This window comes from Pyrus communis, chromosome 13 (genome assembly GCF_963583255.1).
Source record: "Pyrus communis chromosome 13, drPyrComm1.1, whole genome shotgun sequence".
NCBI classification, from domain to species: Eukaryota; Viridiplantae; Streptophyta; class Magnoliopsida; order Rosales; family Rosaceae; genus Pyrus; species Pyrus communis.
In genome coordinates, this window is record NC_084815.1 from 5,860,000 (window position 1) to 5,874,171 (window position 14,172).

At 37.4% G+C, this 14,172-nt stretch overlaps 1 protein-coding gene across 1 annotated transcript; it reads right to left on the reverse strand.

Moving 5' to 3' along the window:
- Positions 1 to 364: 364 nt before the first annotated feature.
- LOC137712608 (putative elongation factor TypA-like SVR3, chloroplastic) lies at positions 365 to 7,750 on the reverse strand. Its single transcript, XM_068451714.1, has 14 exons — positions 7,431 to 7,750; positions 7,080 to 7,189; positions 6,780 to 6,983; positions 6,514 to 6,690; positions 6,113 to 6,265; positions 5,448 to 5,537; positions 5,008 to 5,142; positions 4,812 to 4,928; positions 3,431 to 3,582; positions 3,268 to 3,352; positions 2,862 to 2,956; positions 1,994 to 2,159; positions 1,513 to 1,708; positions 365 to 816 (listed from the first exon to the last, which is right to left on the reverse strand). The coding sequence occupies exons 1-14, from the start codon at positions 7,669 to 7,671 to the stop codon at positions 680 to 682; spliced, it is 2,058 nt and encodes a 685-aa protein (XP_068307815.1). The 5' UTR covers positions 7,672 to 7,750; the 3' UTR covers positions 365 to 679.
- Positions 7,751 to 14,172: the final 6,422 nt, after the last annotated feature.

The window sequence follows — 14,172 nt, forward strand, 5'->3', positions numbered from 1 at the left end:
AGAGATGGAGACCAACTTTAGCTAGTAGAAACTTGAAAATGAGAGCTGGAACTTTGGTTTGGTCTCGAGTCATGGAAATCAGACTTTTCTATGGAGCATATACAGCCTCTCATACCCAAGTGTATTCAATCTTCATCTTTCTCGTAATTTTATCAACTAATCTTCTAGACATAACAGCTTCACTATATTATGCGTGTGTGTGTGTGTTATATAATACGTTCAGGGGCACATCTTCTGTCGAATGTCAAACTTGGAATATCTTAATTATAAGAGAGTTTGAGTAAGTGAAAAAAGGTACCTGTTAAGCAACTGACGACAGGCCTGAGCTCGAACAAGCAGCAGTTAAAATTCGCAAAATAATATATCCTTTGCCAACATTTCCTTTCCATTAGCTAAAAGTATTGCCTTCTTCGATAAAATAAAAACTATGTGACAATGGCAGTCTCCATTACAACTCAAAGTCAGAAATCTTCATCAATTCAATTTGTCTTTTCACATCACCAGTGAACATCTTATAGTACTACAACTTTGAGTCTCATTCTTTTATATACAACCAATTAATATTGCAAAACTTTGCTTACTCTTTCTCCTTGATGTCGAAACATAAAGCAATGAGCTTTGGGTTCTTTGAAAACAATGAGCTTTCGGTTCACATCATATATATATTTACGAAAACTTACTACCTGTTTGATTTCTTTGAAAACTTTGGGTTCTTGCACATTCGGATACTTGCAGGAGTTACCTCCACCAATTCATCCTCTTGAATATACTCAATGCAGTCATCCAGACTGTAATCCAATGGGGTGTCAAGAATCACTGCATAGAGAAAAAGGAGATTCGAGATTATCAAATGCTATAAACTGAGGCTTGCTTCTGCAGATGTACAAACTCAAGAAAATTGAATTACTCGTAAAAAACTTACAAGAAAACATGAGAACCCAACCATTTTATAAGCAATTAATGCCTAGGTAAATTATTGAAGTGGGAAATTGGAGAGACCTTTCAGAAAATACTAGCCTAATAGAAGGGCTATTGCACTAGTTCTGACAAATATTAAGCATAAGACACCATTAAACTTAAGAAACATCAAATATCCCATTCTCCTCACAAATATAAGGATAATTTTGTTCTGGGAAAAAAGAGCAGACATTTGAATCATGTAGAGCAAAAGCAAAATTATTATGATGAAAATTCAATCTATTTAGGTTGCCCCATGTAGAGTACTATGTTTATTGGGTCTGCCTAAAAGTACTATTAACAATGGGATAAATAGCTTACGAATATAAAGTAACAACTTGGTTAGACATAATTGGAATGTTAGGAAAAAAATTTAGTTTTTATTATTTACTCGGCATTATTGCCTTAAAACAGCTAAATTTCACCGATATATCTTTTTGGTCAACCTATCATAGCTTAATAAATTTAAACTTAACAATATCAGAAGGGAGTTAACTCTTTTGCGCAATAGACAGGAAAAAAAAAAAATTAGCAAGCACTATAGTTGCTTCTCACCTGTTTGTTCTTTGTTGGAACGGATATTTGTTGCTGCCTTCTTCTTACACACATTAAGGGACAAGTCCCCAGGCCGCTGATGGATGCCGACTATCTGACCTTTATAAACTTCCACCCCGGGACCAATAAACAACTGCCCCCTCTCCTGTGAACTAGAAATGGCATAAGAAGTACTCGTTCCACCCTCAAAGGCAACCTGAAAATAAATCTTCGCAGTTAAATTTAATTATCCTGACGCAGGGGAGACATACATGCAAGTCACATATATGATCTTATTGTTATTTTGGATGACTTGGAATGCTTGAACTTGAGTTTCACTTTAATGCAAAAAATCATCTCAACTTTAGATGTCCAAAAGTATCACAAGTGAGATAACAACTATTGTAGTCAGTACCATAACAGACATTGGCAAAAGGCTTTCACCACCACTAAGACTTGTAAAGTTAAACATCAAAATAATGAATTATATATCAGAAGTTACCAGTGAACCCTGATCCCGGGTACTCATATCACCAGCCCAAGGTCCATAGCTATCAAATATTGTGTTGAGAATTGCAGTGCCACGAGAAGCTGTTAAAATTGCATTTCGCAAACCAAGAAGGCCACGAGTTGGAATTTTATATTTGAGGAAGGTTGTGCCTTCAGACCTGGTGCATGCATAGTCCAGACAGATAATCAGATCAGATGTTGCATTCACCAAGCAGACAATTCAATAACTGTCATGGCCATAATCAGACAAAAAAAGGAGAGTATGTGAAAGCACTATGACCCTCCATGATACCCACTGCGGGGGATGGGGACCATTATTAGATGACAATTAATTATTGGTTTACTAATGTTCTTTCAGTTACATAGTCTAATAATTTCAAAACCAAAAGTGCACAATTTTAGTTATGAGAGTTCTACATGGAAATTTATTTGCACCAGTTCAGGAAGAGTGAAACTGACAAGCAATTGTGGTATAGAAGGCACAATAAATTACTAAAGGAACAAAAGTCTTTTTCACAAGGTCTTCATTATGGGCTCGACATTCAGGTGCAAGGCAACTAATTGGCATTGCATATATAGGGGAAATGTGAGGGTGCATGGATATTGCACCTGCACAAGCAGATGCATAAAATTATAGATTGGCAACTGATTTTAGGTAATTACTGTATCCTTATCTAAAAATCCATCTTTTACAGGGTGCAAACTTTTGTTGCACCCTAAGCACTGCTAGAGTTACGGAGAAAATTATGCTCTAAATATTTTCATGTGCTTGATCATCACCTCTGATTGTACTATGCATTCACATTGATAAAAGATGATTAGTTATAGATGAAAATAGAAACAGGATAATGTCTACACACCCAACTCCTTGCATATCAAACATCTGCCCTTTCCTTTTGCCAAGAAGCTCAACAACAGGACCCATGTGTTCTTCTGGCACCTCCACAGTGGCGATCTGCAAGCAATCCACATGACATAAACGACTGTTATCAGATGAGCGGTAGCATGATTCGTAACTTATAGGGGATATTTTCCTCAAGAAAAGAAAAGCATTTGGCAATACTGTTTATTTGTAATTTTGAATGAACCACAGCTTCGCAGTTCTTAAGAATTAAGCAATGCATTTATTATTATTTTTAAGTAGTATGACGATGTGCCCTGTTTCCATTCCAATCAAAGTGGAAGCATTGGCCTTCAACCATGACAGTAAGTAATTTCAAAATTCGCTCATTTCATACACAGAAACAATAAAGTTTCAACACTCACCTCATATGGTTCCAGCAATTTGTCATTCACCCTTTTGTTAATAACTTTGGGAGGTCCCACCATGAATTCATATCCTTCTCTTCGCCTGAATTGAATAACCATTTAAAATTGTGCATATAGAAGAAACAGGATTGTGGAATAACAAAAAAATAACCATACTCACATGTTCTCGATCAATATTGTAATATGTAAAGTACCCCGTCCACTAACAATGAAGGTGTCTGCTGTTTCGCCATCTTCAACCTTCATAGCTAAGTTACGCTCAAGCTCACGAGAAAGACGATCGCGTAAGTTCCTACTGGTAACATACTTTCCCTGAAAAGGACCAAATACATTTCCAATTAAGGTCACACAAGATAAAGATCCCTTGACATTTGTGCCAGAACTAATAACCCGTAGGACATTAACAAAAGATATGAACCATTGACCAGGCAGAAACTTAAGTTGTCAGATAATTTGCATGCAATGTTGACAGACCGTCAATCAAGAACCACTGATTAGGTGGACTCTTGTTTGAATCTACAGTGCCAGACCGACAGTCTAACATCATACTATTCCATAATGTGGCAATTGAACTTACCCTATTTCAACCAGAAACAAAAAACATCACCCTATTTATGTTAATACAAAATCATCTCTACTTTCACACATTTTTAAAATGCAGCATGTCTTATATCTTCTGCTCCATTTGCCAACAGGGTATATACTTTAGAATGTAGAATGACTGTTTAGGAGTCAGGTTTTAGGTTTTAACAAGGTCTCAGATGAGTGACTTAACGTAAAGTACCAAGCCATTCAAATGCTCCTGTAAGGCTTGAAATCCAGATGTGGGATGTTAAGCATTCTCAAGAATATATCCAATTATATAAACTGTACATCTTAAGTATAGTGTGTATATTTTTGAGAGCCAGGATGCTGGGAAAGAGATTATGATGTAATGAAACTAGTGTACGCAGTAAGCCGCTCAATCTATTAACGTAGTTTGAGAAGCTGTTGGATGGACATAATATATGCATATGTAATTATAAAGGCTCATTTTGAATAGGGATCCCTTCCAAGGAGAATTAAAGGGAGCATTGTTGGTGCCACTTTGCAAAATGGCCTGGCTATACAAACCATATAAGTTTTAGACTCGCATCTAACAGTCATCCCTGGAAAAAGATCAGAAAAGTTGGAAATTGATTGCCCATTTGAATTATCATCTATATTTCAGTTCTCAACGAAAAGATTCTGTTTGTCTATATATTTGATCATAATTAGATAACTGATTTCAGATTTGTTGGATTTTTACAAGGATGATCCACGAGGAGACTAAAAAAGTGAAGACTTGGAATTGACTGCATTGAGGATTGGGCCCACATTGTGATCCCATCATCGAAAGAGATCCCTATTGATAAGGTGTCTCTGTACTTTACAAAACGCAGATTGTTCAGATTATTCTGGCTTGTTTCATACATATACCTAAAAGGAAATCTTAAGGAATTGGAGCAAGTTGTCATAGTATGAGACAGTAAACATCTGTAGAAATTATTTTGTAGACGTACCTCACGTCCAACAAACGGTGAAGTGTTTATGGCAAAAGCCATTTTCACTGTTGGTTCCTCAACCCTAATGGCAGGTAATGGTGTCCCAGCGATCTTACAAGCAATTGTCTCACCAATCTGAGTAAATTTAAAATATTAAATAAACCAAGAAATAACTCTCAAATTTATAAAAAAAAAAATGTGATAGCATCAAAACCTGAATATCATTGATTCCACAAACAGCACATATATCACCAGCCTCCACACTTTCTGCAGGAACCCTACTAAATTTCTCATACACAAAAAGCTCACTAACTCTTGCAACTCGACATGCATCTTCTGAGGTGCATACCTATAAAATCGCATCATGAGCAGAAGTTTAGAAAACTTGTTTCTTTTCCTGTATTGAAGATAATGCATTAAGATGAACTTTATACCTTCCTTTCTTTTTGGAAATGAACCATGATGAAAAAAAAATACAATCTTAAGAATTCATATAAAATATGTAAAAATAATACTGATAAGGGTTAAATATTAACAGCAATAGTCAGATATCATGAAAATATTATCCCAAGCTATTTAATTTGGTGAAGAAAATAAATGAAAAGAAAAAGCTAGAATACGTTGACCAGGTTTCCAGATTTGGCTCAAACTCACCTTCACATCCATCCCTTTCTTTAGAACCCCAGCATGCAAACGTCCAATAGCTATTCGGCCTTTATGTTCATCATACTCGATATTTGTAACCTGCAATATTTCTATTAAAATTACGTACAGAATAGTCTATAGATGCCTAAGTTGAATACTAAGAAAACTCGAAAAATAAAAAGAGTAAAGTACAAGCAAATGCAGCTAAGTTTCGTAGCAACAAGTTAAAGCTATACAAGTATTATGGTGACCAAATAAAAGCTTTTTGTACTACAGTTCATTTTGCCTTCGCTAGCCACTCTACTGAATTGCTTTAATATGACCAGAAATTTTGTAATTCATAACAGTCAACTTTAGCCATTAACTTTCTTCATTTTCCTGAAAGGTAGTAAAAGGTCTTCTTGGTCTGAAACGTGATAGGTAATTTTTGAACTCACTATTCGAAAGTATGCAAGCATCAGCTCATATGCCTTAATCATTTACAAATATTAACAGGTAAATACAAGAAAACCCCTGTGATCTCATTATATTGATCAGCCTTCTCTATGCTGTATTATTTTGTACAGTTCTTTAAGTAAGAACTAGTTAAATCCGGATATTACACTCAATATTAGTTGTAAATGTTCATAAAATAAAAGGACAAAGAACAATGAGATTAAAGAAAAGGTACTAACAAGCATTTGAAGTGCACCATCTTTGTCAATAGCAGGCCCAGGTATGCATCTCATTATGGCCTCGAAAAGGGGCCCAAGATCATCTGCCAATTTATCAGCTGACAACCCAGCCTTTCCTTTAATACCACTAGCATATATTGCTTGGAAATCACACTGCAAGGAAAACAACGAGATTAGACTTTCAATGCCACAGACTTTTTAGCTTTCTCAGTCTGATCAAGATTTAAAACAGGTTTTCAAAAAGGAAATTTCTTGCTATTATATTCCACAATAGCCACAAACTAGTTCCTAGTATTCCAAGATACCATTTCAACACCCCAGATACATCGTTTCAAAGGCACTGGGAGTCGAAATAAAGCACCTGGTTAGAGAAACAAATGGAAATCCAAAAAATTTGTTACCTGTTCATCTGTCGCATTTAGTTCGATAAATAGTTCAAAAGTGGAATTGATGACAAAATCCGGACGAGCTGAAGGCCTATCAATCTTATTAACAACAACAACAACTGCATGGCCAAATTCTAGAGCCTTCTTCAAAACAAATCTTGTTTGTGGCATTGGGCCCTCGACAGAATCTACCTACAAAGACATAGCAAGCAAAATGCTGACATGAAAAACATTACATATAAGGATTACGATCCAAAACAACAGAAGGTGCAAAAGGGTACCACTAGAAGAATGCCTTCCACCATATTGAGGATGCGTTCGACTTCGCCTCCAAAGTCAGAATGTCCAGGAGTATCAATTATATTAATCTTTGAGTCTTTATAAGTAATAGAGGTATTTTTGCTTAGTATAGTAATTCCCCTTTCACGCTCTAGATCATTCGAGTCCATTATCCTTTCCTGTACAAATTGGTTATCACGAAAGACCTGCACAAAATCCCCCAACAATGTCATTAAGAAATTTAGAAATACAAACCAAAATCATATAGACATGAAGAATTTTGATGAGGTTTCTAGTCTTACCTTTGATTGCCTCAACATTGCATCAACCAAAGTTGTTTTTCCGTGGTCGACATGCGCTACGATTGCTATGTTCCTTATGTCAGCTCTCCTCATCAACTTACTCCTCCTCTCTAAGACAAGAACCAAGTTCCCAATCAGACTAGCATTACCCACCATTCCCAACCAACACACACACACACACACACAATCAACAAATAAAGCAAGAAAACAACCTCTATCGCTACGAGACTATTTCGAAGATAAACTCTCTTCAAATACCAAACTCATGTAATGAATTGCTGCAGTAAATAGGAAAAGGAGGAGCAGAGGCATAGAAATGAAAGGTTGCAAGTGAAGAAGAAGCGAAAGTACCTGTTTCGATGGCGGCGGCTTCGGTGGCTTCGGAGACGGAGCATTTGATTGACGGGTGAGCGGAGAAGCGTTTCGAGTTCCGGGAGCGGAGTTTGAGTGTGGTGGTTTTGGCGGTTGAGGAAGAAGGCAAGGTGAAGCCGAAGAGTTGCTTGGAGGAAAGGGTAGTAATTCTAGGGTTGTTGGTGTTAGGGTATGGGAGGGAGAAGGAGGAGCTGTGGAAGCTGCAGGTTGCCATCTCCATGGCTCTCACTCACTCTCTGCTCGCAGTGGCTCGGAGAGAGAGATAACGAGGAGATTTGGCAAATGTGGCTGCTGTTGGAACTCCAAAGCAAAAAGATACAGTTGCAGTAAGAGGCGCTCTTTACTCCACGTCATCGTTGGGCGGGGCTCTCTGGGTGAGTCCATGTCAGCTAGGCCCCGTAATAGAAGAAATTTTTCATTATGATCAGGACACGAATGGTAAATCACTTGTTTTTATAAAAGTGGTGGGAATTTTTTTTTTATTTTTTAAATCATTAACTTTTTATTACACATATCTCATTATTTGTATAATAACATGTAATGTATCATCCTGTATTCCGTTCACACTAAAAAAAATCTCTCCCACAATGAAAAGTTTTGGTAGCCGTCACATTTTTCTTTCCTGTGGAACGGTTGAGATTTAATTAAATTCACTCGTAGAGAAATGTGCCGGGAAGAATTTTCTTCACAATGGTTGCTATTTGGTTTTCGATCTTAGAGTTTTCTTATTGGATGTGTTTACACTCAATTTTTATCTTTGTGTCCACCAAGTAATGTATATTCTATTTATTGGATATATTTAAGTTCTACACTGATGCAAAAATATTTTGTTGTACATGAACCCTAATTGACAGAAATCCCAAAATCTATAGAAAACGAAACCCTAAAATCCAATTCACAAAGAGTATGGGGTGTGAAAATAGTATTGGAAAGTAAATATAGTGTGCTAAGATAAATTTTAATTTAAAAAGTGGATGTGGGGTGCCATTTAATACTACGGCTTAATGATATTCCTTTTTACTTGTAAGTAAGAGGTTTTAGATTCGATTTCCACAAAAATCAAATTTGAACCACATTATTGCTAGCATATTGTGAGGCTAAGCCCACCACCTCTCTCTTAGTGTAGATAAAATTGTTTGTTAAAAAAAAAAGATGTGAGGTGTATTAAGCACATCGGGTTTCATTAACAAAATGTGGGGTGTGTATAAAACAAACCCTAAATTTATTGTCATAACCTACATTATCCAAAAAAAAAAAAAAGGATATATTTAAATCATGATCATGAGCACAAGTGGCCCTTTACCATAGTGGTGGATAGGTGTTGAACCCTTACATGATGGTATGGGTTCAACCTTCGTCAGTAGTTAATCTAACAAAATCTATCGTTTGACAAAAAAAAAAAAAACCATAATCATGAGCAAGTGCATAAATATATCATGTGCTTTGGACACAACATGGAAAGAGTGTGCCCTGGGGCCGCAACAGAACTTTGGGCTTTATACCATGGGCTAAAGAGAATTCATCGTTTTGGCAAACAAAGATATTGCATGCTTTAACTGTTTTAACATCATAAAATAAATAACAAACTGTTTTAACATCTTGAAATTATGTACAAGATGAATGAAGATGATTCGTCATCTTTTTCATATTTACATAACTTGGTCGTGAACAAAAAATAACAACTGGTTGCCTCTTCTGACTCCCCTCAGAACCGGCTCTCATGTTTTACAAACAACTCTCTCCTCACCCCCCAAAAAATTATAATGTAATTGTCAATTTATGTAGTTCAACAAGAAAATAATCTTAATCATACAAACTGTAATTAATTACAATTCTAAATAGAAAAGGGAGGGAAGTTTCTAATATAAGCATGAATCTCTTGGAGAACAATTACACTCACACCCATGTGTCGTCTCAGGCCAATGAAATAAAAATAAGCCAAATCGGATAAATGGTCCGCGTGGTTATAGGATATTCGGAAGACAACCCATGTGGTTATGAAATTCGGTTTTAAACTTTTGTAGTAAGGTCTATTAGGATTTATGCCCAAATTTGAAACCTCGGTTCGCTGCACCACCCTCGCTCTCTTCCCTCTTCCTCTTCCTTTCTTTCTTCTAATCTCTACAACCAGAAATAGAACCAAACACAACAATTTCATCTTCCCGATTAGCCAATTTGATTCCCCCATCTCAAATGGAAGCTATGGAAGCTATTCCTTCTTCCACTTTCTCTGCCCAAACCTCTCTCCTCTGACCAATTGAGGTTTTTGAACCACCATTCCCAACCCCGAACTTGTTTTTCACAAAGCTCCTCCACTGTTGGCAGCCCTTCTCTCTCACTTCTTTGATTTGAATTCTCATCTCCCAACATCTCTCAACCAACGCACCATGTCCTAAATTTACTGCTCGTCTTCGACGAAAACTGCCCTCCACAATCTCAACATTAATCTTCAGAATCTCATCCTCCTCATTTCCCAATGTAGATTCTTCCATCTCCATTTGAGTTTTTGAAATTTGGGTCATTTAATTTATTTTTCCCCCTTTTGGGTATTGCAGGTTATCAAGATTGTAGCAATACTTGATTATTTTGGTGCAATGCCTCCATCCACTCTTCTGTTAGCCATCAATGTGGCTATTCAAACATGAACTAAACCTTTCTGATTTCAGTCAAAGAATTCTACTTGTGATTTCATTCATTGGGAATGGGGTTTTAGTTATGAATGCTCAACTAATCAATTAGTTAGGAAGCTAAACTGATCGATGAAATGACCATCTTAGTCTCACACTAACAGAGGAACAATGGAAGTTAAACCCTAAAAGACTTTATCACAAGGGTTTAAATTCAATTTTTTTTAGCACATGGGCAATATGCCGAATACCTTACAACCACGAGGACCATTTATCCGATTTTTGGCCAATAAAGATATATGGATGAAAACTTTCACATATCCTCATTTTGTTGGCACGAGACCTTGTAATAGCAAAAAATTTGTGCCATGTAAGTCATTCGCAATATGAGAAATGTTAAGGAAACTCTCAAAGTGAAACTCTCCATTGACTCTCCGCAACCTCAAATTTTTTGCACAATTCGTACACCAACATTATAAAATATTGTGCAAAAAATATGATGTGGCGGAGAATCCATAAATAGCCTCACTTTAAAATAGTCTTTGTAACATTTCTCTCTCAGGGCGTGTTTACAAACCCATAATTAGAATGAAAATAAGGAATTTGATTCCGATTATGGATTATACTTGTGTTTAATAAAATTGGGAGGAATCAAAAGTGCGTAGAACCCACACAAAAAATGGAATTCAATTCCGGGGATTGGAGGAATTGGACTCTCTCTATGGATGTGTTAATTGAATTCCAAGAGGGTGAGGGAATCGGGAATGCATTTGCTCTTCCTGTTATGCTCTCACTTACTTTTTTTATTATTTTTATTTCCAGGACTATCCCTTATAAACCCATTAACCCCAGTTTAATTATGCACAACTCCTTACTTTTTTTATTTCCATGCTCATTCATATTATGCACAACTCCATGCATATGCTGAAGAAAAGAAACTACAACTTGAGCAAGAAAATTTAAATATTAAAGTAAATACTTTTATTTATAAAAAAAAAATAAACAAAAGCATTTTAGTATGTCTATGAAATAAAAAAACAATTAAATTTTTTTTCTTACTATTATATATTATATCAAATTTTATTAAAAAAAGTATATAAAATATTTGATTTGGAACAAGGGCATTTTAGTAATCATATTGGTTTACATTCCGATTCTGCTGAATTAGTAAACAACTTTATAGAATTAGTATCATTTCTATTTCGATTTTAGAACACTTAAGTAAACAGCTTCAACATGAATCAGATTATGACTTCTTGACACACCCCGACCGAGGTCGGAGCGTGCTGGCCGTCACACAAAGGTGACGTAACCATGTGCACGTGCGGAAGCTAGTAAAGTAGAAATAAAAGTACGAATAATTAAAAACTAGCATACAAGTACTAGAATAAGTGCGATACAAATTCAGAGCAGGTCTATAACAGTCCAAACAAAAACGATAACAGTAGTACGCCCGAAGGTGACCCTACAATGTGGAGTGTCTGTCAGAACGCCGAAAAGCTCTCAAGGGAAACCACCGCAACGGCTAAGCAACTAGAACCTGGAGGGGCGCAAAACAAAAGCGTGAGTGGGCAAAAACAAAGCTCTTTGAAAACCATTTAGCAAAAATACAAACTAACCCCTCGCCGTAAAACCTGTATACTTCCCAGAAAATAAACATATATACGTATGTATAGATATACCAAACATGCTCAAGGGTATGCTAATCATGCTCAAGAATATGCCATGTCAAAATCTCATAATGATATGTAAGTGCCCAGGTATAAATCATATCAATGTCATAACATCTGGCAGCCGGAGTCACCTAACGTGACCTGTACGGCTGCATCTAGAGCTCAAATCTCAATCTCAATATCTAAACCTGCCCACGAGTCGGAACCACCCTAAGTGGTCTGTACGACAGGCCTGGGTGTAACATATCCATACGCTCTAGTGCTACGATCACGTGAAGGCTGTGCGAATAATCGCGGGTCACCTACGAGTCGGAACCACCTAATGTGGTCTGTACGACAGGCCTATGCACCTAACTTGGATCCAAGCTGAGCGTGTGGTGCGGGAGGTGAACATCACGTGAAGGACTGTGCCCTACTCTGGGCGGGAGCACTAACACCGGGGGTGCAGGTTATGAGCTCTCTAAGCATCTCTAACCACTATTTAATGCAATCGTTAAATAACGCTTACCTGGCACTTACCTATGCCTCCACAGCACCAACATATAAATATATATGACATATGCATAATTGAATATGTAATTAAACGTATATGCCACTACTCATGCATAACCAACAATTATATAAAAGAAATGGCATATAACGAAACATTTATACTAATTTCTGGGAATTAATATGTATATAGGTATATACGGAAAACAAATGCCCACTCACTGGTATGTAGAAGGGTCGTAGCCCCCCTGTCTCGCGTGTGCACGCTCGTCCTCTGGGTACGTGTCACCTAAATGCGAAACAACTATAAAAACGTTAACTTTAAAGCACATAACCCGTTTCTCGTAATAACTTCTCATACATTGCTCAAAATGGACAAATGAATATACCAACGTGCTCTACACAACCTCAGGATCACAACCATATTTTTAGAATAATTTTTGGACCCCACACGCGCCCCCACGCGCCAGCACAGGCACGGACCTACGCGCCCCCCACGCGCGGCCACGTGCCAGGCACACTGACGGTGTCAACAGACGCCGTCAGGAATATTCCGTTAAACTGACAGAATATTCCGTTAAAACTAACCGGATCCGTTAACGGCGTTAGGAATATTCCGTCAGAATTGACGGAATATTCCGTCGCCTTCTTCATTCGATCGCCGGCGACGTCGCCGGCGCCGGAAACTGGGAAAACCTGCAACTTAGGTTTTCTCGCTCATTTTTCATCCGTTTTTCGTGATTCTTGGACTAAATGAAAGCCCTAGACTAGAAGAACATGTCCCAACAAGTTTTAAGGGCTAAAACTAAGAGATTATACCTGTGCAAAAACTCCAAGCTCGGCCAACTTCGAACAGGACGATCCCGACGTCCAATTTTGTCCAACGAAGCACTCCGAGGCTCCTTGGGACCTCACCAACACAACTACAAGCTTCAAAAGCCCAAAAACTCAATGTATAAATTTTGCATGAACAGTACTCTAAACGGATGTCGTCGAATCGACGTGAAAACGATGTGTTTCTCACCTGAAAACGGTATGGCTGAGCTCGCCTCGACCTCACGAGTCGAATGGTGTCTTTGGTTTCCACGATCTACTAAGATTTGGGTGCTTTTGTGTGTTGTCCGTACGTTACAGAGAGAAGAGGAAGGAATGGAGCTCGGGGAACCCACAGAGAGAGAGAGAGAGAGAGAGACAGAGAGAGAGAGACAGTGTGTGTGTGTGTGGCTCTAAGCTTGCTAACACCACACAAAGTAACCAAAAACAATAATACGAAAACCAACTAGGGGTAAAAGGGTCATTTCCTAAACACGTTTCCGATATTTTCGGGACGGGATGTCACACTTCTCCTCAATTAAATTTCTCCTATTTTCATTACGATTACGTAAACAGGTCATCAATGTAATTAGGCGGACTCCCCCATGGTGCCCTTGTCATCGCATTCTCTAATTATGTTGAAGTACGCGTCCAAGGCAAATTCCATATGGGGAATCACTAAATCATGCTCATACGGATTCCCCATCACTTTCATCAAGATCGACCAACTACAGATGTGTGATCAAGGGAGCTCCTTGGTGGGTCCAGAAAACCAAATTTCTCATTAGGGGTCCACCTCATAAAAGCTACTATAAAATTTGGTGTGTGATTGTTTTGATTGGGAATTCATCTAAAACTGCCAAAGTGCAAAGGTACCATCTAGTGAAAGATGTTTTTTTTTTTAAACAAATAATATTATTTACATTAAAAAAGAGAGATAAACTTAACTTCATAATATGATAGCAATAATGTGGTTCAAAATCGTCTTTGGTAAGAATCGAACCTAAGACCTCTTACTTACAAATGAAGAAGAATATTAGTAGACCGTAATATTAAGTGATAGTGAAAGACGATATTTTGAGACTTCACTTTCATTTTCTTTCTTTTTTTTTCATCAAA